Raw genomic sequence first — 26,085 nt, 5'->3', positions numbered from 1 at the left:
TTTCTCTTTAATTGTCATCTGCCCTGATTTAACCATTTAATTTATTGTGATAAATGCATCTATTGAGATGCAAGAAAAATCTCAAATGAAGAATGAAATGAATTTCTAAGTATATGTTTGGCCTTTTATGAGAGCTGCAGTTTTGTCTATCAAAGCCCCAGCCGAGAAGCTAGCAGACAGGCGGACAGTGAGGAAGGGCATTCTCCCTAAACAAGTGTATTTTCTGCTCCAACCTTCAAAGTAACATTTTCAGCTAGATGGCCTCCTGGTCGAATACATAATTTGCCTCTTGCATTCTCAGCTTAGTTGAAATATAGAGGACTGACTGGACGTTCAGCAGGCCAAAGTATAAACTCACCATTTATCTATTAAAGTCATATTTAATGAAAATGAAGAGAAATTATTGCCCAACTCTCTCTTTCTCTCATTACAATTCCTTAAGAACTTTGCCGGGCACATTATCTCGTAGACATCATGATCAAATGTTATTGTTTGCTTTATTATCTCAGTTGGATGGTTGGCTAGTCTAGGATGAAATAGGTTGAAGGCAATCCTCTCAGCCCAGAAGTCTGAATGAGGTTCCCATTCAAATGATCCTGATTGTTTGGGGGTGGGGCGGGGTGATTAGTAAACCAACTGAGCTTACACTGCATAGTAAGCGTCTGGATGCAGCACATTTACATCTAACAAGAGACCCCAGAAAACGTGTGTGTGTTTCTTAAACCTTATGTTGCGAACAAAAGGCTATCTCAGCCACAGACAATCAGCACGGCACTGCTCCCTGGGATGCGAGCCACACACTCAACTGCACATTTCATTCTTCCTCAGCTCCCAGCACCACAAAGCCCCGACTCTCTTCCTTCTCCTGGGTCCCCAGATTGCTCCATAGCGGGGGGCTGGGAAAGCTGAAGCCCCAGGTCTCTGCCTGCGCACCAGCAGCCCTCACCGAGGGCCCCCGGGCGCTGCTCTCCCCTGCCCGAGCCGCCTGGGGGAGTTAGGGAGGGGAGCCGGGGGAGCTCTAGAGGGGACCGCACACCTAGACACTTAGGGTTTTTATTTATTCCCGGGGAGGTGGCGGCGGCGAAGTGGGTTCAAGCTGATTTGCCTCCCCAATTTGCCTCTCCCTAGCAGATAAAGTCATTTTCTGACTGCTGCGGGGGGCCTCGGGGACCGGAGACGTCCCGGCTCCACGTCCGGGTCCCCGTCCCGTGCGCGCAGCGGCGGGGAGGGCTGGCCGAGCTACGGCGGTGACCGGAGGGCCGGGAGGGGCCCTCAGGGGCGCGCGATCGCGCGTGGACAGCGGGGCTCGTTCCCCCGGGGGCGTCGCTCCCCGCGCGCGGGCTGGGCCGGGCTCCGCGTCCCCGCGCGCCGGCATGACCTCGGGGCCCCCTCCGGGCCGCGGGAGCGCGGCTGTGAGGCTGGGCGGCCGCCGAGGCCCGGGCCGTGTAACCTGACCCGGCGGCCGGCCATTGCGCCCTCCCTGTCCGCCCGCGGCCGGGCGCCGCTCGCCGCCTCCCGCCTCCGCTCCCCCTGCATCCCCGGCCCGCGCCGCCGCTCCCTCCCGGGGCTCCCGGCCCGCCGCGCTCCAACGCCCGCCTCTCGCCACTGCCTCCCGACGCCCGGCCGCGCGGCCGCCTGTGTCTCTTTCTCCCTCTCTCCTTTGAAAACTGATCTTTGGCTCTTAGTGTGAAAGTGATTTGAATTTGGCTCGGCGGCGCTCTGCGCCTGCGCTCAGCCTCTGGCATGCTGGCTCCTTCCAAGCAGCTGTTTTGGGTTTGAAATTCCAACATGGCAGAGGCTGCAGTCCGTCTTCCCTTCAAAAACTTGGAATGATTTCAAATCATAGGCACCTTCACTTAACCCTAGCTTCCATTCATCAGCAAACACATCGGATCGATGCTACGCTAACCTATCGGGAGCTCGCTCTGCGCGTCCAGGTAAGGAGAGCTTCGTAGTTTTTGACCATCTGTTTAAATTTTTTGTTTTTGTTTTATTTTTAAAGAATATAGATAGATCCAAGACCTGTAGTGAGAAGAGGTCTCTGAGTTGTGCCGTAAACAGTAAATTTAATTTGCATTCGTTTCTATTCGGTACGCCAACCTGCTGTCTAATTTCCCCGTACAAAGTAGCCCTGAAACATTATGATGCATATTTCTGCAGCTTAATCATTGTAACAATAGTATGGGATTAAGAGTTCGTGACTGCAAGAATCTCGCTTTTCGCGATATTGGGCTTACTCACTACTATCTTTTTACCTCAAAAAATAAAAAATAAGAAAGCGGAGCCATAGGGTGGGGCTAGACTTTCTTCGGGAACTAACTTCTAAGTAAATAAGAAGTGTAAATAAGAATCTTGCACACACACAAAAAGTTGAGCTTAAATTACAATCTCGTGGCTGGGGGATCGAGAAAAATGTCAGAGGATCGGTTGCAGAAAACTGTAAGCACATCATACGGGAGGGGGTACAGCGTGGTGGGCGTATTGTTGGCAAGGAACGGGAGAGAAAGATGTATAATTTAATGGTATATACAATCCACTGATCCTATTACCGTCCTCCCCGGAGCTCTTGTTAGTTTCAATGGGAGTGAGTGAAATTGACATGGACTTGCATTCCTGGTCATGTGCTTTTTTTCCTTTCTTTCTTCTCCTGTGATCTGAGATCCCCTTTTTGTTGATGTTGCTTTCCCCCTTAATTATATGCATGTAGGTTAAATGAATACCTGACGAAAGGGCCCACGTTTCAAGGCAGTGACATTTGATAGCTGAGAGGAAAAGTGGCTTTAATGAAAAGCAACCTTTGGAATTCCTGCTTGTGAGAAATCCAATTCAGCTTTTTGTGCTACCAGCAAGAAATGATCAGTAGCACCAGTGTTTATGGTATGTCAGTTTTGGAATTTACTTCCTTTGCATTTAAATAGGGAAGACAAATTAAATAGCATGATAAAAACCATTGGAGACTGCTTGCGGACCAGATGCTCATGGTGTCCAATTCTTTTTAAACATGTCTATATCTGTTTATTTTAATCTGTCACTGTGCTTTCTTTTTTCCGTATTTGCTTTCACTTGTTTATGCATTTCAGTTTTTATTAATATATTATTTGCAGACACTTTCATTGGTTTTAGCTCTAATCTTGAAGTTGCATGTTTCTATTAATGCTCTCTCGACAGGGGTGAAGTCAAATGGTATGTAAATTAGTTAAACTCACGGTGGGATTTTTGTTGTTGTTGTTGCTTTTGGGTGGGGGGGTTAGCTGGATGGAGAGGGTGGGAGTATGGAGCAAAGGCTGTCAAGTAATGAAAGTATTGATACATATATACATGTATATGTACACACACAGGACTGGATGGAATTTTCTTTTTCCTTCCCCCCCCCCCCAACCTTTTAATGGAATTTGACTGTTTGCTCCCTTGATTGCACTTTATGGAGTAATCGGTTCTTCTGTGTGGATTTTCCGCCGCTTGGGTGAGTGGGTGAAGGCGTATCTTTTGCATGAAAGTAAGATATGTATGTGTATATTTTTTGATCACTCCAGTCTTTAACATCTTGTAAGAAACGTTGCTCATTTTCTTTTTTTCTTTTTCCCCTTGCCATTCACTTGTCTGCCTGTCATAGCTTTTTACTTTTAACCTGTGATACAATTGAAATAATCAGGCACTAAAAATGACTTTATTTGAAATCACTCTTTCCTCTTTCTTTTTCTTTTTCTGTTTCTTTCTTTTTTTTTTTTTTAAGTCAGTTAAATGGAGTGAGAGGGGTTTTCAATAGCTCTAGTGGCTGTACTGTGGGGACACTTTGTGATATTCAATTAAGTCTAAGAGGAGACAACAAGAAGAAGAAGATGGGAAAGTATTTTGCATGACCAAAGAATATGTGCACTTTAAATTGGTTCTTGTTGTTGGTACATTTTCCCCCATGCCATGGGTTTCTCTTGAAAAGAGGGAAAGCAGGGAAGATGAATAAAAGAGATGAGAGAGGGTCAAAGCTGCCAGTCGTCTGTAGTGTGGCCCTGGCCAGTGCTTTCTCATAACACAAATGAGAATACTGGGGAAGAGACTTCAGGACGGAAGGCGCGACATGCACTTCTGCCTGGGCTCTGCTGACTATAGGACTAAACACACACTACACTTGCAGGATAGGAAGGATTTGATTGGATTTTGCATTTGGAACTTGTTGACTTTGAAGCGATCAATAAGAAGACTGTTTATTTTAGATGCACATAATTTGCCCTGAGAAATGTTTTAAGGAGGAGAGAGAGCACAGCTTTTTTTTTTTTTTTCTTTTCCCCTGGAGCTGTTGGAGCGAATGGGATTGCCAGATGGGCGATTTCCCTCTGTGATGTTAAAGCTGTAATATATATTCAGAGCAGATTGGGCTGCTGCCTGTGATCAGGAGGATATTACATTTATAAATTTTAAATCGGACCTCGGACAATGTGCTGAGAGCAGAAATTGGGTGGTTTGACTGTTCACCGTATTGATACTTAAACATGGTTTCTGGATAGTAGTAATACGCATTACTGCAATAATCAGTAAAAACACGCACAGGCAACAGTACCATCGGAGGCATGTGACAGTAAATTTAAGTATGTTAATTGCTCCTAGACTAGCTTTTGCTTACTATTAAGTAATACTCACATGATTTCTTTCTCCGTGTGTTTCAATGCTGGATGTGCAAATGATGTTTAGAAGTCTTGTTATCACTCATTGGAATCTGATTTTGTGTGTGTGAGTGTGTGTGTGTGTCTGTACACATACATGAATGTGTCTAGAAAGTAGACACGTGTATATATATTAAAGGGCACTAGTGGTTTCTATTTTCTCTCACTTTGATTGTTTTTAGATTTTGTATTTTTTTCTTTTATCTCAAATGTGTGGCCTAAAGGAACCAGAGCCAGAAACCTAAAAGGCTACAGAGTAGGCAAGTGCCCACACTTCGCAGCTCTGCTGCTGCAAATTAAAAGTGTGTTGTGGTCAGGAAATGAAAGCTACAATGTCTCTTTTGAACAAGTCGTTTATCAAGAGAAACATCTATCAGGGACTGCCTTGTCACATTGATCCTCTAAAAGTTAGGTCCAAGGTGGAAGCTGCTTTGATGTTTTTGATCCTAAATTTAATACAACAGGGGAGAGAGGAAAAAAAGATATTTTGAGCAATATAGATGAGAAAAAAAATCTTCCCTGGAACCAACAAGATCTATTTGTTAGTATGTTAGTATTTTACTGTGTGTGAAGTTTTCTAGTCATCACAATCAAGAAAGGCCTAAGAGGGAAATCTCAGGCTTTATAAATTGAAGGTTGTTCAATTATATGTTTATAATATCTTCAGATATGGGTACTGATTCTTCTTGATTAATATGGGCATTTTGAAAAGAGATTGTTTACAAGGAAAATTATTTTGAAAGAGTGTTGGGAATAATATTGAGAGTCAGCAGTTTTCATTCATTTAAATATTGAGTTCTCTTTTATTCTGGTTTCTGGTTTTTATTGTAATCATGACAAATTAACTTTTATTTGGCAAAACACTCAATTTTTTTCTTTAAGACTCTGGCCCCAAATGTGCTTGATTGTACCATTGCTATTGTGTATTAATTTTGCATGTAGTTGGTTATCAATATAAAGTACAGACTTAAGAGTGCTTTGGAGTCTCAGTTTGCACTCTCAAGGCTACCACATTAAATGTGGCACATTTTCCTGAATACAGTGCATGCATCCTACAAAATTTAAAAACATTGTTAAAACAATGACCTATTTCTTTCCAAAATATTTTGTAAAGGCAGCTCAAAGCAGTTTGCTTTATTTTTGGAAGCAAAGATAGAAATATGTTTGTTTGAAATTGAGTTTTTGGATACCTGTCTTACAGTGCTGTTGGCTACTTGTTCTTTCGTGTACGTGATTAAATAAGCCAGCAAGAGTGTGCTGGGAGTTTTCAGGAGTGCAGTTCTTGCTAATTAATCATGTCTGAAATGAAAGAATCATAGCAGGGTAATACAATCTCATTGTTTTCCTGGAAGAGGGTGAGACTTCTGTTTGGAAGCTGTACATGTGAGTAGACTTGCTTTGCTTTTCTCCTAAATAGAGAGTTTATAGGGTCTTTGGAATTACTTAAAGAAACACTAAAAAATCTGAGGTCCTTAAAACAGTATCTGATTCCTTTTGAGTACAATCTCATCTTCTTTCTCTCTCTCTCTCTCTCTCTCTCTCTCTCTCTCTCTCTCTCTCTCTCTCTCTCATATTTAAGACACCTGCAGTTGAGATTCTAGCAGAAAAATCATTTCTGTTGTTGCTGATTTTACAGTTAGGAACTTTGGATCGCATTTTGTGGGCCGTTGCTTCTGAAGGACATGCAAGAGAGTAGAGATTTCATTAATTATCTTCAGCTAATACAAGCATGTGGTCAGAGCGCAGAGAGCGGCCGCTTCTGAGTCCACAGAGACAATGTGTACCACTATCTGCTCTTCTAACATAGTTTGAAAATTCAGCATCCTGCAAGAAGTGCATCATTTCCTCACTGGTAAATTAGTTTGTTCCCTGACCTCCAGGGTGTCATACTTTAGATGTTACTTTCTTGCCCGGATTATGTAGAGAGGCGGATGCAGAAAGTTTGCAATGGTTTGCCTGGGTTTTCATTTCCAGGTGAAGGTGGGCTCTGAAATCCCTTGTTTCTGTCAGGGTTTTTGGATGCCTAATAATTGCCTAATTAAGTAATCAGCTCTAATCGTTCCAAATCAGTAGAACTATTAGGTATATTTGAAACAATTGCAGGTCTTTTGTTTGGAACTTTCTATTTGTGCTCAGAGCTTTACTTTTATAGGGATGTCTGCAACTCTTACCTCGGATCCATAAACTCTCCGGTCTGAATTTTGTATGCTAGTCTCTAAAGTGCCACAGGCATTGTTGTAGGGATAATACATCTAATTACCAAGAAATTTAAATTGATTTATATATTTTTGGTAGCAAAAATTGTTGCAGACCTTTTATAGAAAGATTGACGGTTACTGGTGGAGAAGGTTTTATTAATCACCATATCAGCTTTTTGTGTGAGATTGATAAATTAGAATAAGCAAATGCAACAGAGGAGGATGCAGTTAAAATGTTGCATGATTCTTTATTTAGAGATTTATAGAAGCTGATGTGCCATTGTCATTTGAACTGAGCTGGTTTTTTCAGGTACCACTGAAAATACTGCAGCCCCCAAATTGATAACAGAGCAACACACAGGCACATACTCACCTTGCCCCTAGCCCTAAAGGAATGTCTTATTGGAAAGAATACAGATAAATGGCACCCTTAGTATCAGTCTTCCTCCACCCCCCTACTTCCCAATCTCTCTCTCTCTCTCTCTCTCTCTCTCTCTCTCTCTCTCTCTCTCTCTCTCTCTCTCTGTTTTTTCATTTTAAGTTCTTGTAGAAAATTCAAACGCAGACTCTTTGACAGGAGTGTTGACTGCTAATTCTTTGATTTTGCTGTTGATCTTAAGTGACTGTAAGATGTTATTAAAAGAAATGTACAAATAAGGAATAGAGGAGAAGTGAAAACAAGGAGTTGGCAAAGCACTGTGAAAATGGAAGGTATTGGGAGGTCTAAGGCAAATGGCAAGCAAGTGGGTACGCCAGGTTCTTTAGGACAGGACCACAGGTGCCTGTTCAGCACTGGCGGGCTCCTAGGATACCTGTTGATTAATGTTCATTGAGATTGAGGAGGCAGGAAAGGTAGATGATCCGAAGCCATCGAAACACTGGATATCATCTGGCACTTTCTGTTAGTAATATTTACATATTTTATGCAACAAATCTGCTTGTTGTCCTGTTATTTGAATATTGACACTTTGTTTCTCGTTGCATATGGTTGAGTCTGGGTGGAGAGCAGCTCCGAGGAACTACGAATAGGATTTCATCTCACAGGGGCTCATGTTAAGTGATGTACGAATGGATGTGTTTGTTCATACTGTAGCATGTGTGCGATTGCTCCTTCAAATCATATTTTTAAACTGACACAGCCTGAAAGTAGATTGCATGATTTATTATATGAAGGCCCAAGGTTAACCTATCTTTTCCCCTTCTAACTCATTTATTTATTTATTTAGGTTTGGAAAAGGCTTTTTTTTTTTTAGAAAAAAATTAAGTAATTAAAAAATTGATCTTTGTTGAGAGTTTGTCTTTATTTTACAAGCTGAATAGCTTTTATTGAAAACTATTAATGATATATAATTTGCTAGCATATCATTTACAAATAAAGATTTTTTTGATGGAAAATACAAAATTTAGAGCACTCATAAAATCTTATCCCCTGCCCCAGTATCTTAATATCGAAAATGCTTTCCTCAGTTTTTTTCCCCCGTATGGATTTTGGTCTCTGCTATTGATTTACGTATTTGTCACAGTGGTTTGTAGATATATCACTGTAAGGGAACAGAACATGCGTTTTACTTCTCCCACAGAAACCCTTCTTGTTTTTCCGGAATCAACTAATACTTGACTTATACACTTCATGCTGTAAAAACCATTGGCAGTTGAATGTGGTGCATGTGTGATTGTAACTCCTCCAGGAATGAGTGACCTGTGCTTTTTCTGTGCATTGGTTTTAGAGAAAATACTATGCAGGGAAACAGTAGCATGTGCAATTGGATTTGAAAGGCAGTACAGTGTGAAGTTGTGGCTTTCTATATATTGCAGGAAACTTTTTGTTATTCTTTTGACTTATTATTCTTTTCATCTACAAATGCTGTGACCTTCAGCTAGGACTATCTAACTCATTTATAAGGGCCAGCACACAATCAGAATATGAAATAGGTTGTTTAAAAATTATTTATAATTTCAAGACAGCCACAACAGAGCATTCTAGCAAGTGCAAAGCTCTCCTGTTGGCGTCCTTGTGCCTGCTGAGGTCACAGGGCAATGAGGTTTCACTTGGCTTTTACTGTCTATAAAGTGTATTAAGGGACAGTTTTGGGGAAATCACTGGTTTTCTGTGTGAAGACTGGCTATTCCATTTATCCGATTTGGCTCTGCTAAAGGGTCCTGATGGGAGTTGTTAAAAAGAACAGATAAAATAATAGGCCTTTAGGACTTTTTTTTTTCTACTGACCAATATATTTGCTTTAATCTCATATTGTCTTTTACCTGTTATAGCCCATGAACGTTTGTATTTACAGAAACTTGATGTCTTTAGTTATGTGTACATGGGCACATAGTTAAGAAAGTATGCCTTAAGCACAGAGGCATTATTTCAGAGGGACTTGTCTTAAGAGACTGGATGGTTCTTGGTCACTTTGTACCACTTCCACCCTTTGCTAAGGTCAAGACATCTAAACTTATTTAAATATATGTAGAAAATGCTGACCATTAAAAGTAATAAAAGCACAACTCATTGAGTGACAGTCAGGGAAGAAGGACAAACACAAAAATAATCGCTTTATTATGTTAGTATCAGTATTGGTATTTAGACAGACATCAGGTGGTGACATTGTAGCCACATAACTGTACTGATAGGAATGTCAAAGGGACAAGCAAGCCTTTTGTGCAGGAGTCCTAGCCCTGCGGTCTATCCTATCCCATTCGAATTGTGAACTTACTTTTCCGACAGGCATTGAGATATCCACTCTCCCCCTGACCTCTGGTCACTTGGTGTAGCTACTTTTTTCTATTTTGGTTTATCCATTCTCAGCAGATGGGTCCAGCAAACATTGAAATTCTTGTTTCCCAATGCAGTGTGCTCAATAAAATGATGTTTCGTATTGAGATGCCCCAAACCACATCTTGAAGCCTAACAGCTTTTCACACGAAGATTATGATGGAAGGCCCAGCAAGTGAAGGATCTGAGAGCACTTGAGGTTGGGCCATTTATTTTCAAAAGGTAGTCTTTACATCAGATCACTGCCAGGAAGGAGATATCAAAGAGCTGGGGAAAAGTCACTCTTCTTTTATGTAACCCAAGAATGGGGTGGAGAAGGGGTCTTTAAAGATATTTTAGAGGAAGGAAAAGAAGAGGAACTTAATTTGAATATCTTGCTAGGCTTTGACATAATACTATAGAGTCCTTGGAAGAGAATGCCTTGATTTGGAGTAATAATGAGTTGTTGTTCCCCGTATATAGTCCAGTGAAAGGAGGCTGGGACTTAAGTATTTTAGCCCACCCTTTAGGGATCTTCTGCATGAGGCACAGTGTAAAAGGGGAAGGTGGTAGTGGGCATCAATCCATATTTCTTAATGTTCCGTGTCTGGTCTACAGTTTCTGTAACGCAATTGCAATCCAGCTCCTTATTTCTTTTGAACCCTACTGCTATCTTTTATTATATGTTCATATTAAATGTTTAGCTTCAAAAATAAGTAAGCCTCAAGTCGGTTTAAATACCCAGTGCTACGGTAGGCTGCAGTGACTGCGATAGCCTCTTGGTTGCTACAGTGTTCAGTTCTATTTTGCCCTCTTCAAATTGAAGGAAAGAATAAACACTTTCTCTCAGATCATATACCTCAATGAAGCTAAATTATAAATCTTAATTAGGTATGATTCACTGATTTTAATCTAACCAGATAATTATTGTAAGTAGGATAAAAAAAAGGTTGCCTTAATATCGAAGCCATTTTCATTTTAATCCCCATTTTAAGATGAAACAAATACTGTTAAACAAACAGGCTACTATTATCCTTTTATGCTTACTAGTTAATACTTTTGAATACGATTGTGTGGCTGGAGGACTGAGGCATCGAGAGAACAGACTGAGTGTTTACAAACTTTGAATGTCTTTTTTTGATAAATTTCACTGCTAGGTATTACAGGGATCTTTAATGAGAACTGCAGGTTTGCTTATCTAAATGGAATATCCTCTTGTTCATGCGCACAGATAAATTTCTTTGTAAAGCTATTGATGTCATAGATGTTTTTGGTATTTTTATGAGTAATTAGGTTAACGGGGTTAGTTAGAAAATGTATCCTTTCCTGGAAAATGAAAAATTACATTCAAGCAGAGGGTACAAGAATAGAACATATTCATGACTGTAAGTACTTAAAATGATATTTTATGACTCATTTTTAAAGAATAATACCCAATATGTAACTTGTTAAGAATAATAGCCACATTTAGTTTTTATAGCATGTCTGTGTTAAATCTAACTCTTCTGTTCTTGAATCCTAGACCCAGAGTCAATTTTAGATCGTCTTTAGATGTGTGTCTTATGTCCTGGCCCCCACCATCAGTCAGAGTCTGAGTCTTTTAAAAAAGAGATTTCGTTCATGTTTCTCAGGTGATAGAGGCATCTGGGAGGGAGAGCCACGTGCAGCCAATTTGGACCTCAAGCAGCCCAGTTCTCACAACCTGAGAAAAAAAAAAAAGATGAGCAGTTTTGGAATTTTATATGCTCATATGACCAAAGTATTTTCTGCCTTCAGGAATATTTTAAGTGCACTGTGAATACTATTAAGTTTCTTAATTAAAAAATATGCTTTGAAATCAACCAATTATTGATAGAAACTTACTTATATCTGCTGAGATAGCAGACCCTTCAGAAATAGATTTAGTGTCTCATTAAAAGGACATTCTGTGCATGTGCAGAATCTCTTGAGTTTTTAAGTTATGGGTATGTCATCTCTATTGATAACATTTAAACATTTAACGGTTAGGAAATCTAAAAACAAGAGTTCTTAGTTCTGTTTTGATCTTTAATGTATAAGTTCGTGAGTGCAGACACCAAATCAATGCTTTCTTTCTTTTCTTTTCTTTCCATTTTTTTTTCATTTTGTTTTAGCACCAAAGTAAAACTTTCTATGGGTTAATGGTTTTATACTACTTAATTTTAAAGCTACAAAGGGAATCCAGTCTTACATATGATTTGAGTTTGGGCATAAGAATGGATAAAACCCGACAGTTTTACAAACCCATAATATTTCTCTAAAATTACATTACCAAACTACTGTCACCATCTGATCCCATGGGAGTTGTTGAGATGGGAGATTGTAAAGCACATGTATTTACATCTAAGTATCTGTGGATAAACATTTGTGTATATTTTTTGACAAGCTACTCTGCAGCTACTCTCTCTCCTTCCTGGCAGGGTGAAGTGCTTCGACCCATTTTGCTATCTACATATTGCATGCTCGCCAGGACCCTAGCTATCTCAGCTAGGCTCCTACGGCTGAGCTCTAATCATACCATCTACCTGTGCATATGCACTGTGGTGAGACCTGCATTCTTTATAAACTTATCTGCAAGGCTGGTTATTACTTGGTCATCTGGAAAATCAAATTTCCCTTGATCCACCAGTATACGGATATTTAGATCGTGAGGATACAGTCTGAATTAATTAAGAGGCTATAAGGTGTTTGGGAGGTGGTAAAGCTGCCTTTGTTGCCATGGACAAACTATCTTTGATGAATGGCAACTGGTAAAAAGGGGGGCACAGGCAAAGGAAAAAGAAATCAGAAGAAGATGTTGAGGCAAAATTTAGGTCCTTTCCCATGTGTTTTTCCTGAAAACAGTGCTGATAATTATGCTGATCCAATCCTAATATAATTATGTGTTAAAAATGAGCACTTATTAGGAATTAATGACCAGTGTGCTATAATCTAAGCAAATTATAATTTCCTGTTAAGAAGTGGTAGGTTCTTTACCACATTTTGAATAATAGACTTTGTAACTATTTATATGAAAAATAACTATTTCCAGTTTACATGCATGTAAGTTGAAAATGTATAAAGGCATACATGCTTTTAATGGGGACTAATTTTATTCTCAGAATCTTTTTTATCTCTTTTTTGCCACTGATATATGCCATCTGCTTAGGCCATAGTTGAAGTTATATAGGAAAAGATTACTGACATGTATCTCTTGTATTGATTCTTTGGAAATGTTACACATTTTATTACCATACAAGGGGTCTGTCTGATCCTTGAAATATTTAGGTGTGTTAGAATTTGTAAAATTAGATATTTTTTTTCTATTTGCATTACTATTTGTGTGGCAACAGAGTTCCCACACAAGAGCCTGGCATGGTGATATGTGCTGTAATTTCAGTGGGGGTCCCTAGTCTGAGAGTACCCCAGAATACATAGCAATTCTGTCTCATGATGTTGAGGAGATCATGCAGAAAAATAAAGAAGAGAAAAAAAGAATCCCTCTCCCAAACCTCACAAATTCATAAGCCCCACTCCAAATGAGTCATGTAGGTGTTGTTGTTTTTGTTTTTGTTTGGGGTGGGGCAGGTGCCTTGAAGAGGAAGTGACATACTTCCTTTTTTTTCCCTCCCAAAGTGATTTCAAATGTAAAATTAGTTACTTTTACAAGCCTAGGGATTTATACAACTCATGAACTCCTAAAATATTCATTTTCTTTAGATACAGGCATAAGTTATAATTGAATACATTAATGACATACACTAGAAGTAGCTAACAACTTGCATTGAGTCCACTTAGAGAACGGTCTACCTCAGACCTTTAGGCCTTTAGGGTTGACAATGAGGAGAAAACATGGCAGTAGAGGCCCACAGCCTCTTGCATTTATTACCTAGGCAAGTCATTCAACTCTGCTAACCCTCAGTTCTCTTTCTCACAAATGGAGACAGTATTCCATAACAGCCAAAAAACAATACAGGGCTGCTTCTGCATTTCCTAATGAGCTTGGGTATCTCTGAATCATGATAAGGACTCTGTTTCTCTCCATGAAGCACAGGACCTTGTCTTGAAAAGAATGAAGGAAGCCAAAGGACCCTTCACTGCCTGGTTGAGCCTTTCATAGGATTTATTTACTAAATATAGTTACTAATTTGTTGCACACTGAAGTGTCAGGTATCCCAATATGTTGAGAGACAATAAGTATTAATTATCTAATGCATATCCTCTGAACAAAATTGAAAGTCAGATTGGCTCATTCAGTGGCTATAGGAACCATCAGTCTTCTGTTTGTTTGTTTGTTTTTGTATTTTCCAGACAGGGTTTCTCTGTGTATCCCTGGCTGTCCTGGAACTCACTCTGTAGACTAGGCTGGCCTCGACCTTAGAAATCCGCCTGCCTCTGCCTCCCAAGTGCTGGGATTAAAGACGTGCGCCACCACCGCCTGGCAATCTTCTAAGACATATATAAACTAGATCAGACTGAAAGTTATATCTTCATGAAATGATAGCTACTCTTACTGTGTGTCATCCACTAACTCTGCTTAGGACAGATTTGGACACTTACTTCATTTTCCTTAAACACACTAAAAATGTTTTGTTTGGACTTGGTGATCCAGCTCACTTGGTAAAATGCCTGCAAAGAAGGCATGGGGACCTAGGTTCAGATCCCCAGCATCCATGGAAAAGCCTGATTTGGTTGTTTACACCTATCCTTTTGCTAGGGAGGTGGAAGAAAGAGGAGTCTCTTGGCTCATGCAGTCTTAAATGAATCAGCAAGTGTCAGTTCCAATGAAAGCCACTTTTTCAAAAATGATAAAGAAGGGACAATTGAAGAAGATACTTGATGTCTATATGTGGTCTCCAGGAGGTTCCTGAGCACAGACAACCCTGTTATACACCACAGACACACACACACAATTTCCTTTGATCATTAATATTATGTTTTCACACTGAGTATCACTTCTCATTGCTTTTTTTTTCCAATTATGGAATTCTAAATTCTTATAAGCAGACACAAAAAACTCAGTTTTAATTTCCTTAGCACACATACATAGTACATGAACTGTATGTGTCTGGTAAACATCTCTTGATTTGAACTTGTCAAAGCAATGGAGACTGACATTTTGTTCCTCATTCACTTATCTCACTTTTAAAAATAACTTAAGATGTTAGATTAAAAAAATTGGTGGAAAATATTAAAATTGCATACTTCAATTTAAACAATGAAATTTCTTTTTATTTGTTTTCAAGTTAGTGTACAAAGTAATGTGTCTCGTATGATGGTTTATGTCTACATCATTTTCCTTGGCTTCAGTTTCTTAGCCAAAAGCTATATTTTTTCCTGTGTTCTCTACATACTACATAATTACCCAACAGAGGAGACATAACCCTGAAAATAGTTCTGTAATTATACACGTGAAGAGAAGCTTACAACCTTTCTGTTTTTATGTTACTGTCCTGGGAGGAGGCATCTAGATTATCCCAGTAGAGCCACGGCCTGGTGCTACCTTTAAAAATCCCACAAAACATAGTTCTCTTCACTACTTTCATTCAAGGCTAGTAGCATCTCTCCATTTTTAATGTTTTTTTCTTTTTTCCTTGTGAGTTTGGAGTCAGAAAATTTGAGGGAACAGAACTATAAATTATTAGAATTCGGTACTTCCTGTAAGCTTTTTGCCACCCTAGGGCACCCTAGTTATCCAGCCCTTGGTTGAGCAACACCCTAGATGTTTGTTTCTAGTTCTATTTCCTCCGGTTAATATAGAGCATAAATTTGTGCCCTGTATTCAGGGCTTAGTACTATGGAGATATGACAGTACTAGGGTGCTAAGGCAGGAGACGCTAACTCGCTGACCTGCTCTCGTATGCTGATTTAACTTGCAGCCAATCTGTAGTTTGTAAATGTCTTTGGTTAACATTTTCATTGGTGCTGTTTTGTTCTGTTTAATGTCTGACAGTATTAATTTATTTTGCACTAAACACTGTGCTGCAAAGAATTTAGCTGCAAGTCCACCCATTGACCTCTCTCTTCCAGTGGCTCAGACGCTTCATCAGTTGAGCATGTGTGTTTGGAGCCAGCTTCATTCTAAAGCTGCTTACTAGTCTCACAGCAAATGAAATTACAAAATTTTCTAAGGGAATTTCAATTTAACTGAATACTGAAATTGTAATGGGTCAGTCAATTTGTGCTTTTAAAACAAAAACAAAAGACGTACTAGAGAGAAGTACTGGTTCACCTTGCTTCAGAAAAGAGCCCATGAAAAGAAAGAACAAAATCTACTTTATTGTCATTCTTTGAAATACACACTTTTAAAAGAAGCCTGTACCTTTCCTGAAAATTCACTCCGTCTCTTCTAACTTGGACTTTCCAGAGATGAAGAGTTCCAGATGCTAACTTAACACTTCATGTTGAAATCTGGAGGGGTCTCGTATACTCTAGGTGGAAGAAAATGTCTGCAGTGTAGCTGCTGGACCTGGATTATTATAAAGAAGTGGCACTGAGTGACAGAGGACAAATGTTGCTTCCTTAATTGCATTGCAAACACTGAACCTTCAGCAAACAGCTTTTACACTAAAGGACAGTTCTTTCTTGGTAGAGTCAAAAAGACTCTGAAACAATGTGATCAAAGTAGTAATACTGTTTCCACAGTTGGTCTGCCGCATGTGCTGGTTCCTTAATTCAGTTCTGCTGGCATTCTGTAACCACTCAATAAATTTTACGTGAGTTAAAACTTGCTTAAATTCAAATCTACCAGATATTAAAGATTGAGTTGTAAAGGTTTGTGATGGTAGCTGGCCAATATTTAAACTAAATCAAGGAAAGGTTTAAAAGGGCTGGCTTAAACTTCTGCTTGGTTTATAAACAGGAAGTTGAGGACTTCTAAATGAAGTGGATGAAGCATCCACACAAAATCCTTGCACCTAAAACGCTAGTCATTTCTCCTTTAGAGTTTTAATAGGGGGAAATTGAAAGATGCTGCTGAGAGGGTCCTGTTATAAGTTAATGACCACAAAATGGGAGCCATGGCTCTGACTCACTGGTCAATGGTTTATTTTAATTTTAGCTATAAGTCCAACGATTAACCTCTGTCTTCTAATAGTTCAGGAGCTTTATCAACTTGTGTTTTGGGGAGTCACTTTCTTTCTCAAATATTCTTACTAGTCATACAACAAATAACATTATAAAATGTTGTGTTATGTTTTAGACATGGAAATGTTGAAGACTGAAACTGCATTTGCCTTGAAATCTGAAATAAATCATATTTTTATATGAATATAACTGTGTGTGTGCATGTGTGTGTGTGTGTGTGTGTGAATGTCCTCAGCAGAGAAACCTGTAATATATGTCAACATTGAACACTCCTTCACTCTGCGTCATACAGATATAATCTGAGTAAACCAATTTAAGTCTCCTCTTAATCTTGTCTAAGTGGCTCATGTCTTTCCCAAATGTGGTACCTTTCTGTCCTTTCAGAGTTAAGTTTGGAATGACATTCATTTGAAGTCTTCTTGGTAAGCAAGATTTATGAGAAATAAGAACTGAAACTGACAATGGAGATTAAGAAACCATTTAAGATGGGTTAAATATGTATGTTAGGGAAATGCTCTATTACAGAGCTACATCCCCAGTCTCAGGGATGCTTTTTAATTGATATCTTTATTGATAATCAATCAAACAAACAACAATTCTGTGAACAACAATTATTCTAACACTTTCTTGCTCTGAGTGGATGACAACGTTCATATACATACCATGCATGGCTATACCATAGTCATATTTTGTAGTCATTAACTTATCTTTTGGTGCCAGTCTTTGCCTAGGGCTTAGTTTAGCCATGCATATGTCCTTGAAGAAATGTAACATCTTTCACAAGATTTTGTCCCAGTGAAATCAGATACCAGTTTTTATTGCAGAACCAAGCCTACAAATGTTTGTCTTTAGAGACAGTTTTAATAGAAAGAGTAAGGTGTAAATCATTTAAGCAATTACCTGTTCATCGTGGTTGCAGGGCTTGGATTGTCCTGTAGCCTCAGATGTTTCCAGATTCTAATAATAACCCAGACCAGATATTTACAGCTTAATTTTCTGTGCATGTGCACTTGTCCACAAATGGCTCCTATTTTCTGTTAGGAAGCTGGGCTACTTAGAAGGCAAAAGAAAAATTTAAAAAGTTTAAAAAGAGATTTTATTGTTAAGGATGACAAACATGGATTTTTTTTTATGTTGCCTCTAGTAACTGTGATAACTTGAAAAATAAAAATGCTAAATTCTAAACTATGTTTACACATAGAACTAAGATACATTCTTCAAATAGCATTTCCCGTTATGGAATGGGAGAGCCACAAAATTGTACTTAATTGTGAAATACTACACAATCTAAGAGATTCTGTATTTTGTTTGTAGTGCATCTTCTGGCACTGGTTGAGTTATCACGCAGGCTGCTAGTTTTCTTTGCATCACTACCTCAGAGTTTTTCTTCTTACTAGAAACTAAACAAATTGAAAATAATGATTGGTGGCCATCTGCTGTGCAGAGATTTCACAGATAGCAGTTAACTCTATTTTATAAAACAAGACCAAATGAGTGAGTTATACTGTTACCAGCAAATAGCAAGCAGCAGAGTAATTCCCTTGAACAAAGTGGGGAGACAGGGAGCCAGCATTTCATTATGGGGAATCAGTTGAATGCACTTTGAGGCCGAGTATTAACAAATATTTACAGCTTTACAGCTCTCTGTCTCTGTCTCTCTCTGTGTGTCTCTCTGGGTTTCTCTCTGTGTCTCTGTCTCTATCTTTCTCTCTATTTCTCTTTCTGTCTCTCTTTCTGTCTCTGACTTTCTTTTTCTATCTCTCTGTCTCATTCTCTCTGTCTCTCTGTCTCTCTGTCTCTCTGTCTCTCTGTCTCTGTCTCTGTCTCTCTCTCTCTCTCTCTCTCTCTCTCTCTCTCTCTCGTGTGTGTGTGTGTGTGTGTGTGTGTGTGTGTGTGTATCGCACATGTGAAGAACACTATTGTTTCCATTCTCAGCCCTATAATTTTAGTCTAGACAATAGAGTGTATATGTGAAAACTAATCAATGCAGTCACATCATCAAAATCTTTTCATTTAAGAATTAAAGTTGCACTTGATAAAGTCGTACAGAAGCATAGACTGGGGGGAGTATGGAGGCTTCAGGTTAGAACCACCATTTTCTCAGTGGACTGTGTGTTAATGACTAGAGGTTAGCAAATGTGACTTGAAATCATTTTCTTGTCTAAGTCTCTGTCCCCAAAATACCTTAACTGGAAATGTGACTGAGTGTATGTCAAAAATAGGTTGACAGGATATGAATATTCATGTAGTTGCTCTTGAAGTGTGAGTACTCGCTCTAGAACACACAAAGTAGACAGAGGTCTGTGATTGTAAAGACTGGATTCAGCCATACTAGGTAACAGGATAGACTTTATAGTTAATTTTACAGTTATCCACATTGTCTATGCTCAGCCAGTTTCTGTGTTCTATACATATGTTGATTAGGTCAATATACTTACATACTCAAAGCATTTATCTCTTCCCTTTCTAACTTTCACTTATTTGATACTGGGATTTTGCCATACAGCAAGAAAAGTTGTTTGAAACGGGCACTATATTGAGTTCAAAGGACCCATACAGTTCATAAATTCTCTGGTGTCTACTGGATTTTTCATCAGGGAGACTTCCAATAAAAATGATCTATTTTAGAAATAATATTGTTTAGTAGGTTGAAATGTGGTGTAATAAAATTAGACCTTCAGTCTTCTAAAGTTACTACTTAGATGGCACCCTTGGGATGGTAAAATGGCTGTATAAGCAGATGAATCAGACGGTCTCACTGATGGGTACATTTGTCAGTCTCTGTTACAGATATAATATATTCTTATATCTGTAATCCTGACACTGTTACATCCGAATGAAATCAACATGAGGTTGTCATCTTTAAGCAAATATGTTAAGTGTTGTCTTTTGTGCTTTGGATTTGAAAGAAAGGGGCCCAGGGGAGGCAGCATCATGCAAATGGGACAAATCCCATTTCTTCTGAGCTGTGCTGTTTTTCCCCTCCATGGCAGCTGGCTGTGTTATCTTTGTGTGTTTCTCTGAGTGCTGACAATCCTTTCAGTGATCTAAGTTAGGGCACATTAGAAAGTGGAAGCAGCTGTCTGTCGCTATACTGAGAGACGTGTTTGCTCTACTGCAAAGATGAAGGACCATGAATCCCTGACACACTCTCCCCCCTTCCCCCCCCCCCCCCCCGTACTTTCCAACATGATCAACATTCAGACGCACAGATTGTCTGCTTGGACAGTTTTTTGTTCTGACTGACAGCATCTGGCATAGACAAATTTAAAAATACATAGCATGCCATGCTTGTGCTCGGAGCATCCCTTCTTTATTAATCTTCCCATTTAAACCATTCATTTACATTTCAAGAAAGGTTATAGCTTGATATGGTTGAAATGTTGTTTTTTTTTTTTTAAATGAATAACCTTCTAATGAAATGTCTTGAATGAGCACCAAGTAGCTAGTGTTCATTAAAAATTACACCCGATTAACAGGGCCTTGAGAGCCTGAGAGGAAAGAGATTTCTTATAGTTTTAATCCACAATGCAACCCAGTGTTTACCTTTCTGGCACAAAGCGGGTAGATATAATGCCTGTTTTCACAACACTTCTAATATCAAGCATAACTATGATATTGCCCTTAAGCCTGCAAAACACTTGGCCTTGTTTAATCAGCTTTTTCTCCTCCCTCTTAGATCCCCCAGAGGTATTTTTTAAACATATTTAAACACTATCAAAATATGCCCTTCTCAAACCCTTTCTTTCCTTGTCCCACCCCTTACCTCTAATACTATGTCTCTAAATTCTGATTTTTTTTTGGCGGGGGAGGGGAGGGTATGTTTTCATGTGGAGAAGTGGAGAACACTTAGATGAGATCCTCTCGCTGGCCTCAGGAGAGCAGAGATGGATCTGTTTGTTTGCGTTACTTAGTAATACGACACAGCCCTGTAGAACTCTTTCTATGCTTCTCATCCCCCTGCCCACAGCACAGATCCTGTCCATTCACACTCCCTCAGCAGTCTCAGTGCATGTTTCTCTAAAACATCTGTAAAATTAGCGTGACTATTGGGCATCCTGGTCACCCTGCAGACACTGAGGCCGGGAGTGGGGTAGCTTTTATCACACAGGTTGGATTTTTCCTCTCACTGCAGATTTCAGCTGTAGCCAGTCAAGGCTGAGTGTGACTATGGTAGTTGTAAGGGCTATTTGCAGGGAATGGTGATACAGACTTACAGTCCAAGATAAACACATTTATTCAAGTACTGGGCTGTACTTATGCAAAGCAAATGGGTAACAAGGAAACCATGAACTTCAGGATGGCTTAATAAACAATTGTAAGTAGTTGGAGGGATTTTTTTTTTTAAATCACATGTAAGAGGTTATTTTCTGTATGATGAATTTTGACAATTTCATAAAACAATGGAAGTTGAATAATGATGAAGAGAGATTACAGTTATGTATCATAGCATGTTTACATTAGTTTATGTTGTCAAAAATGGCATGCTTTCTTCATGTGTATGTGTGTGTGTATACAGATATATATTTCTTAATTTTTCTTAATTGTTATTGTAAACTCTTATTTTTGTGAACTTATTTTACTTAAACAGTGTGTCATGAAAATCAGTGCGCCTAGCATTAGCTTTACCTACTCTCCCATTTAGTATAGTCCTTCCATGTCTATAAATTTAAGGTAGACATTATTTGGCTTTGTTTTTTTCTTCTCTGTTCTTATTCTTTTGATTGCTTCCCCCACCACATAAAGGTGATAAGAAATGAAATCTGAGTAGAGAAGGGCCAGTGTTTGGACTGCTAATAAATGTTTTACAAGCCACATTTTAAATATAAATTACTTCTTCTTCTCCTTTTTTTTTTTTTTTTTTTTTTTTTTAATGAACACCTTTGGATGGCTGTGCCAATGTGTATCTGTAAGCAAACTGGGAATGTGTTAGAGTACACAATTCCCTGGAGGAGGAAGCCAGGTTTAGCAGTAATGCTTTTAATCTGGCCTTGTAGAGGATTCAGGAGCATCCATAGATCTGCTCCAGTAATTACCATACCCCAAGTGGCACTGGGAGAGACATTTGCCTAAAAACTTGATGTCTTCATTACACTGTTTACATTTTAATTAGAAACATGAAAATTACTGATTCATACAGACAACTATAGTTTAAGTGGTTTCGTTCACCATCCAATAAATCATAAAAAAAAAAAATCCCTACAGTTGGCATAAATAGTTTACTAGGAATCATTCATGGGAATAATGTGTTGGCACTATAAGCTGCTTAAAATATGTTTTTATTTTACTAGAGGTAGAATTTGCATATAAATTAGAGAATGGCATTTTAAGTTGACAGTCATTTATGCAGAATACCACCCACATGCAAATACATGTATGGGTGCATGCGTATTTTTACTTCGAGTTTATAGGTTTTACAGTGTTATGGTTACAGATACGCACTCAACACAGCCTAGGAGTTTAAAAACTGTGTGCTATCTTCATGGAAAGTCCTTTCAGAAGGGTTGTGGCTGCTCTAAATATGGACAGACACAAATACAACTTTGATGTGCTGAGCAGTATGAACTTGCAGGAGACCATGTTTATTTCTGGGTGTCTGGAAATGGAGTTGCTGGTTCACTTGCTCATTTGTGTCTCTCTGCTTGCTCCTCCTCTCACTTTTGCATATCCTGTTGGTGCCATTGTTCTAGAACCTGTTCTTGCTTAGGACTGTGGCAGGGCTGAAGCAAGGTGGCTCTCAGAGCCCGTCCCTGGGTCAACAGCACAGCCATTGCTTGACTTCTGTGACAGTCTCACTCTCAGCCAGTTTTTCCATTCCTGGGGGACAGGTGTCCTCCTCATCAGCAAGGAGGAATGGCCCTTCCATGTGGCGTGTTTCAAATCTCGGATCTCCCCACACAGTGTCTGAGTTCAAATCCCCCCTCTAGAGCTGGAGTACTGAGGCACTATATGAGCCCACATGTATGTTTTTCCTCATAACTGCAGACTCCTGCTCTTCCTTCTCTTCCCTCCCTACCCTAAACCCTTTAGCATTGACCGATAGCATGCTAAAATGAATCCAGAATGGCCTCAGACATTAAAAGCCATTTTCCTTTGCTCTATCTTTGTTAGAAAGTTATTGGTCATGGATGAAGGAGGCTCTGTGATTATTTTTTGTTTGTTTATTGCTGCTTGGCTGAGGAACAGCACCCAGTGAGCGAACACGTACATTATTGCACCGGAAAATTCACATTTTCAGCCTGGTTTATTTTTCATCTTAGACCCATGAGCCATGAGTGAAAGTGAATTTTCAAAAGTATGAGATAGGAAGCCTGTCAGTAGGTGTCCACTGGAAATGCTATAGTAATCACTGTGTAATCTCTTGAATGTAAACAGGTAACTTGGGCTACCTGCATGGAGTGATTTCTTGGGATTGAAGGGCATAAGGAGAGTCCTCACAAGTGTCCATGGGCAGGAGGCATCCTTTCACTTGTATATCATCTGAGTTGTCTTCTTAAAGGTGGAGGGCTCTTCCAAAGCTTGAAGGTGCTAAGGAGTGGCTTTCTGTTCATTTTTTGTGTGTTTTAGATTTTAAGGGAAAGTCGCTGGGATCCTTTCCATGCTAACAGAAGGAATAGGTCTAGATAATCAGTCTAGGGCTTCTGAAATAGTTATTAGTGTTGAACAGGCAGAGTTCCTAAGCAGGTCTGCTAGGCTAAAACACTAAGCTAATGGGCATCTACACCTTGCTTTTGCTTTCATTGCTTCTTTGGGGGCAGTGTGAGAGCTGGCAGGACCCTTATTAGTTCTCTATACCTCCTAGATGAGATTAGACACAATAGTGGACATCTGTAAGGACAGAAACATGCTGTTCACTTGTACACACAGCAAGATTCTCGGAGTTCTGTGCAGTCTGGTAAATCCTGTCTGCTTTATGCAGTGTGGCCCGGAACGGCTATGTAGTAAGGGAGTGCTGGCTGTGGGCCAGACATTGACTAGGAAATCTTGGGTACCTGAGAGCTTATCAGTTCTTTTGCTTTGTTAAAGAAAAAAAAAAAGTGATGAAAATGTTGGTAAACTGCCATGAAGGTTTAAGCCTGCTGGAACAAGGAGCCGTGTAATCAGATTGGAAAATGGAGCTGGACGATCTCTGTATGGAGAGGAGCTGTCTGTGGACCCCGTGAGCCTCTATGCGAGTGCCTGCGCTGACCACTTTGTTAGCAAAGCAGCTTGTTTGCTACTGCAGCAGGGTGGAAAAGACCGGAGCTTGTGATGGTATGTAACAGAGGGAGAGAAAGAACTCTTGCATGGCACAATCTAATCAGCTTGCAATTAGCTCAGGCCCTACAGTCGCCTTCTTAATTTCCTTCCCCACCCCCTTTGTGGTAATGCTGTGTACTTTAAACAATTAAGTGAGGGAAAGAATCCTTCAAGCAAATCAGAGCCATCCTTTAATTTTATCACCCTGATGAAAAAGTATCAGGTGGTCCACTGGTCTTCATAAGGAGCTGGAAAATCTCTGGCTCACTGTAGCATAAGAGCTCTTCCCCACTGATGTTTAGGATAATCTTTCAATGCTCTTGGCTTGGTTGGTGAGAAAATGGTACATCATCTTGACTAGAATGGAAGTTAAAATCGATGTGAATCTGGATTGAAAACCCTTTTGGCTTGTAGATAGTGTCTATTTGTTTTCTGCTTTCAGTAACTAGAGGCAGGCTATGTACATGTGTGTTAAAGACAGCGATCTGCATCTGCTAAATATAAAAGCATCTGCACTGCTGTTTACTCTGCATGGAACCTCCTGAAGCTCTGATGACATAGCCACTTGTCCACATAATTCTAAAGCTCTGATGACATAGCCACTTGTCCACAGAATTCTACCGCGTCTCCCATACCAATCAGGACTCACTAAGGTTGAAAAGAACAAGGCTATCATTGCTGACCATGTGTGTTGCTTGTTAATCCCTTATCCTCCATAGGGGAAGGAGAGCAGAGCCGAGCACCAGATCTGCAGAATCAGTGCAAGAGTTTTATATTTCCCTCCTTCAAGGACAGTCACTGTGGTGCTGCTTAAGCAAGACACTTATTTACTGAAACAAAACAAACCATGTTAAAAACAAACAAACCAACGGTTCTCTGGCACTGCCTATCCGTTCTTTCTCTTCCTAAAAGCGTTTGTCAATGTGCATGAACCCCTCTGACCAGTTAGATTTATTGCACGTTTGTCTGTCGTGGGGGTGGGTAGCAATAGGCAGCCTTTTACCAGTGTTTAATGAGCTTGAAGAGCTGTTAGGACTGGCTTGCAGTGGTTCCTGGAGAATGCACAGGAATGTTTTAGGCAGTTTACCTCTGAAATTTAGTCAATTCTTTTCTGAAAGTTGAATGTGGTCATGATAGGAACCTAGTGATAATAATTTTATTTGATTACAAGAATGTCATTGTCTGCAACATAGTAATTTGTTTATTCTTCTTAGAGGAGATAATACTGATATTGAATTCTATCTTCAATTTGATTTTCAAAAGGAAGCAGAAACTTGGAGCATCTAGCCTAAGTCTTTGCATTCAGCATTTTCTCACCTGACAATTACAAGGTTTAATTGTTCATGTGTTACTGCTTGGGCTCAGGCTGGAGAGCATGCTTTATTTACTGCACGTTTGGCCACACATCTTACATTTTGCATTTGAAAAACTCAGTTTTCATTTCATAGAGAATAAGAGTAGGTAACAAGAACTGCATTTAAAATTAGATAAGTGTCTAAATTTGCCTGAGGGTTTGCTTGAGATTCTGTACTGTGTCCATTTCTTGTGTTTTGAAGTGGGTTTTTGTTTGTTTGTTTGTTTTTAATTAAAACAAAGATTAAAAGAAATATATATTACCTGCACACACCCTATGTTGCGGAGCTTCATTTTATATTCTTCTAGGACAAATTCTATTAGATATGCACTTACTGTACTCTGGATTGTAAATCTTACAATTTAATGGTAATTCAGTGAGCAGTTATTGCTTCAGTGGCCTTTTTTTTTCTTTCTCTTTTTGTCCCATCTCACATGTGAAATACAGTTACCCTTTCCAAGTGTCACATCTGTGGGATTGGGCTTTGTTACTCTGTAGCTGTTCCTGCTGCACTGGTCTCTAGTTTTAAAACAAGTCTGGCTCTGAAGTTCCCATGAGGTGTTGATGAGTCTGAGGTTTTTGGTTTTATATGTGTACAGAGTCTGGGGGCGGGTTATCATTAAATGGGAGTGCAGGGAGAGACAGACAGACAGACGACAGACAAAGACAGAGACACAGAGGGAGAGACAGAGAGAGACAGACAGAGACAGACAGAGACAGAGAAAGAGACAGAGACAGACTGGGGGGCGGGGAGACAGACCTGTGGGGAGGAGAGAGAGAGAGAGAGAGAGAGAGAGAGAG

At 39.6% G+C, this 26,085-nt stretch overlaps 1 protein-coding gene across 5 annotated transcripts in view; it reads left to right on the top strand.

The window, feature by feature from the left end:
• The first annotated feature begins 1,159 nt into the window (after positions 1-1,159).
• Positions 1,160-26,085, top strand: part of Fign (fidgetin, microtubule severing factor) — a 117,533-nt gene continuing 92,607 nt past the window's right edge. The window contains exons 1-2 of one of the 5 annotated variants that reach the window (XM_031370441.1): positions 1,160-1,937; positions 2,708-2,877. Coding sequence is in view for 1 of the 5 variants with exons in the window: in XM_031370440.1 (XP_031226300.1) it covers positions 2,853-2,877 (25 nt within the window). In the remaining 4 variants the exon portion in view is untranslated. Of the gene's footprint in view, positions 1,938-2,707; positions 2,878-2,913; positions 3,464-26,085 lie in introns of those variants that run through there. The other 4 variants (XM_031370440.1, XM_031370443.1, XM_031370442.1 and 1 more) reach the window with 4 other exon arrangements.

Source organism: Mastomys coucha, unplaced genomic scaffold (assembly GCF_008632895.1).
Source record: "Mastomys coucha isolate ucsf_1 unplaced genomic scaffold, UCSF_Mcou_1 pScaffold15, whole genome shotgun sequence".
NCBI classification, from domain to species: Eukaryota; Metazoa; Chordata; class Mammalia; order Rodentia; family Muridae; genus Mastomys; species Mastomys coucha.
This window is presented reverse-complemented; position numbering and strand designations above follow the sequence as displayed.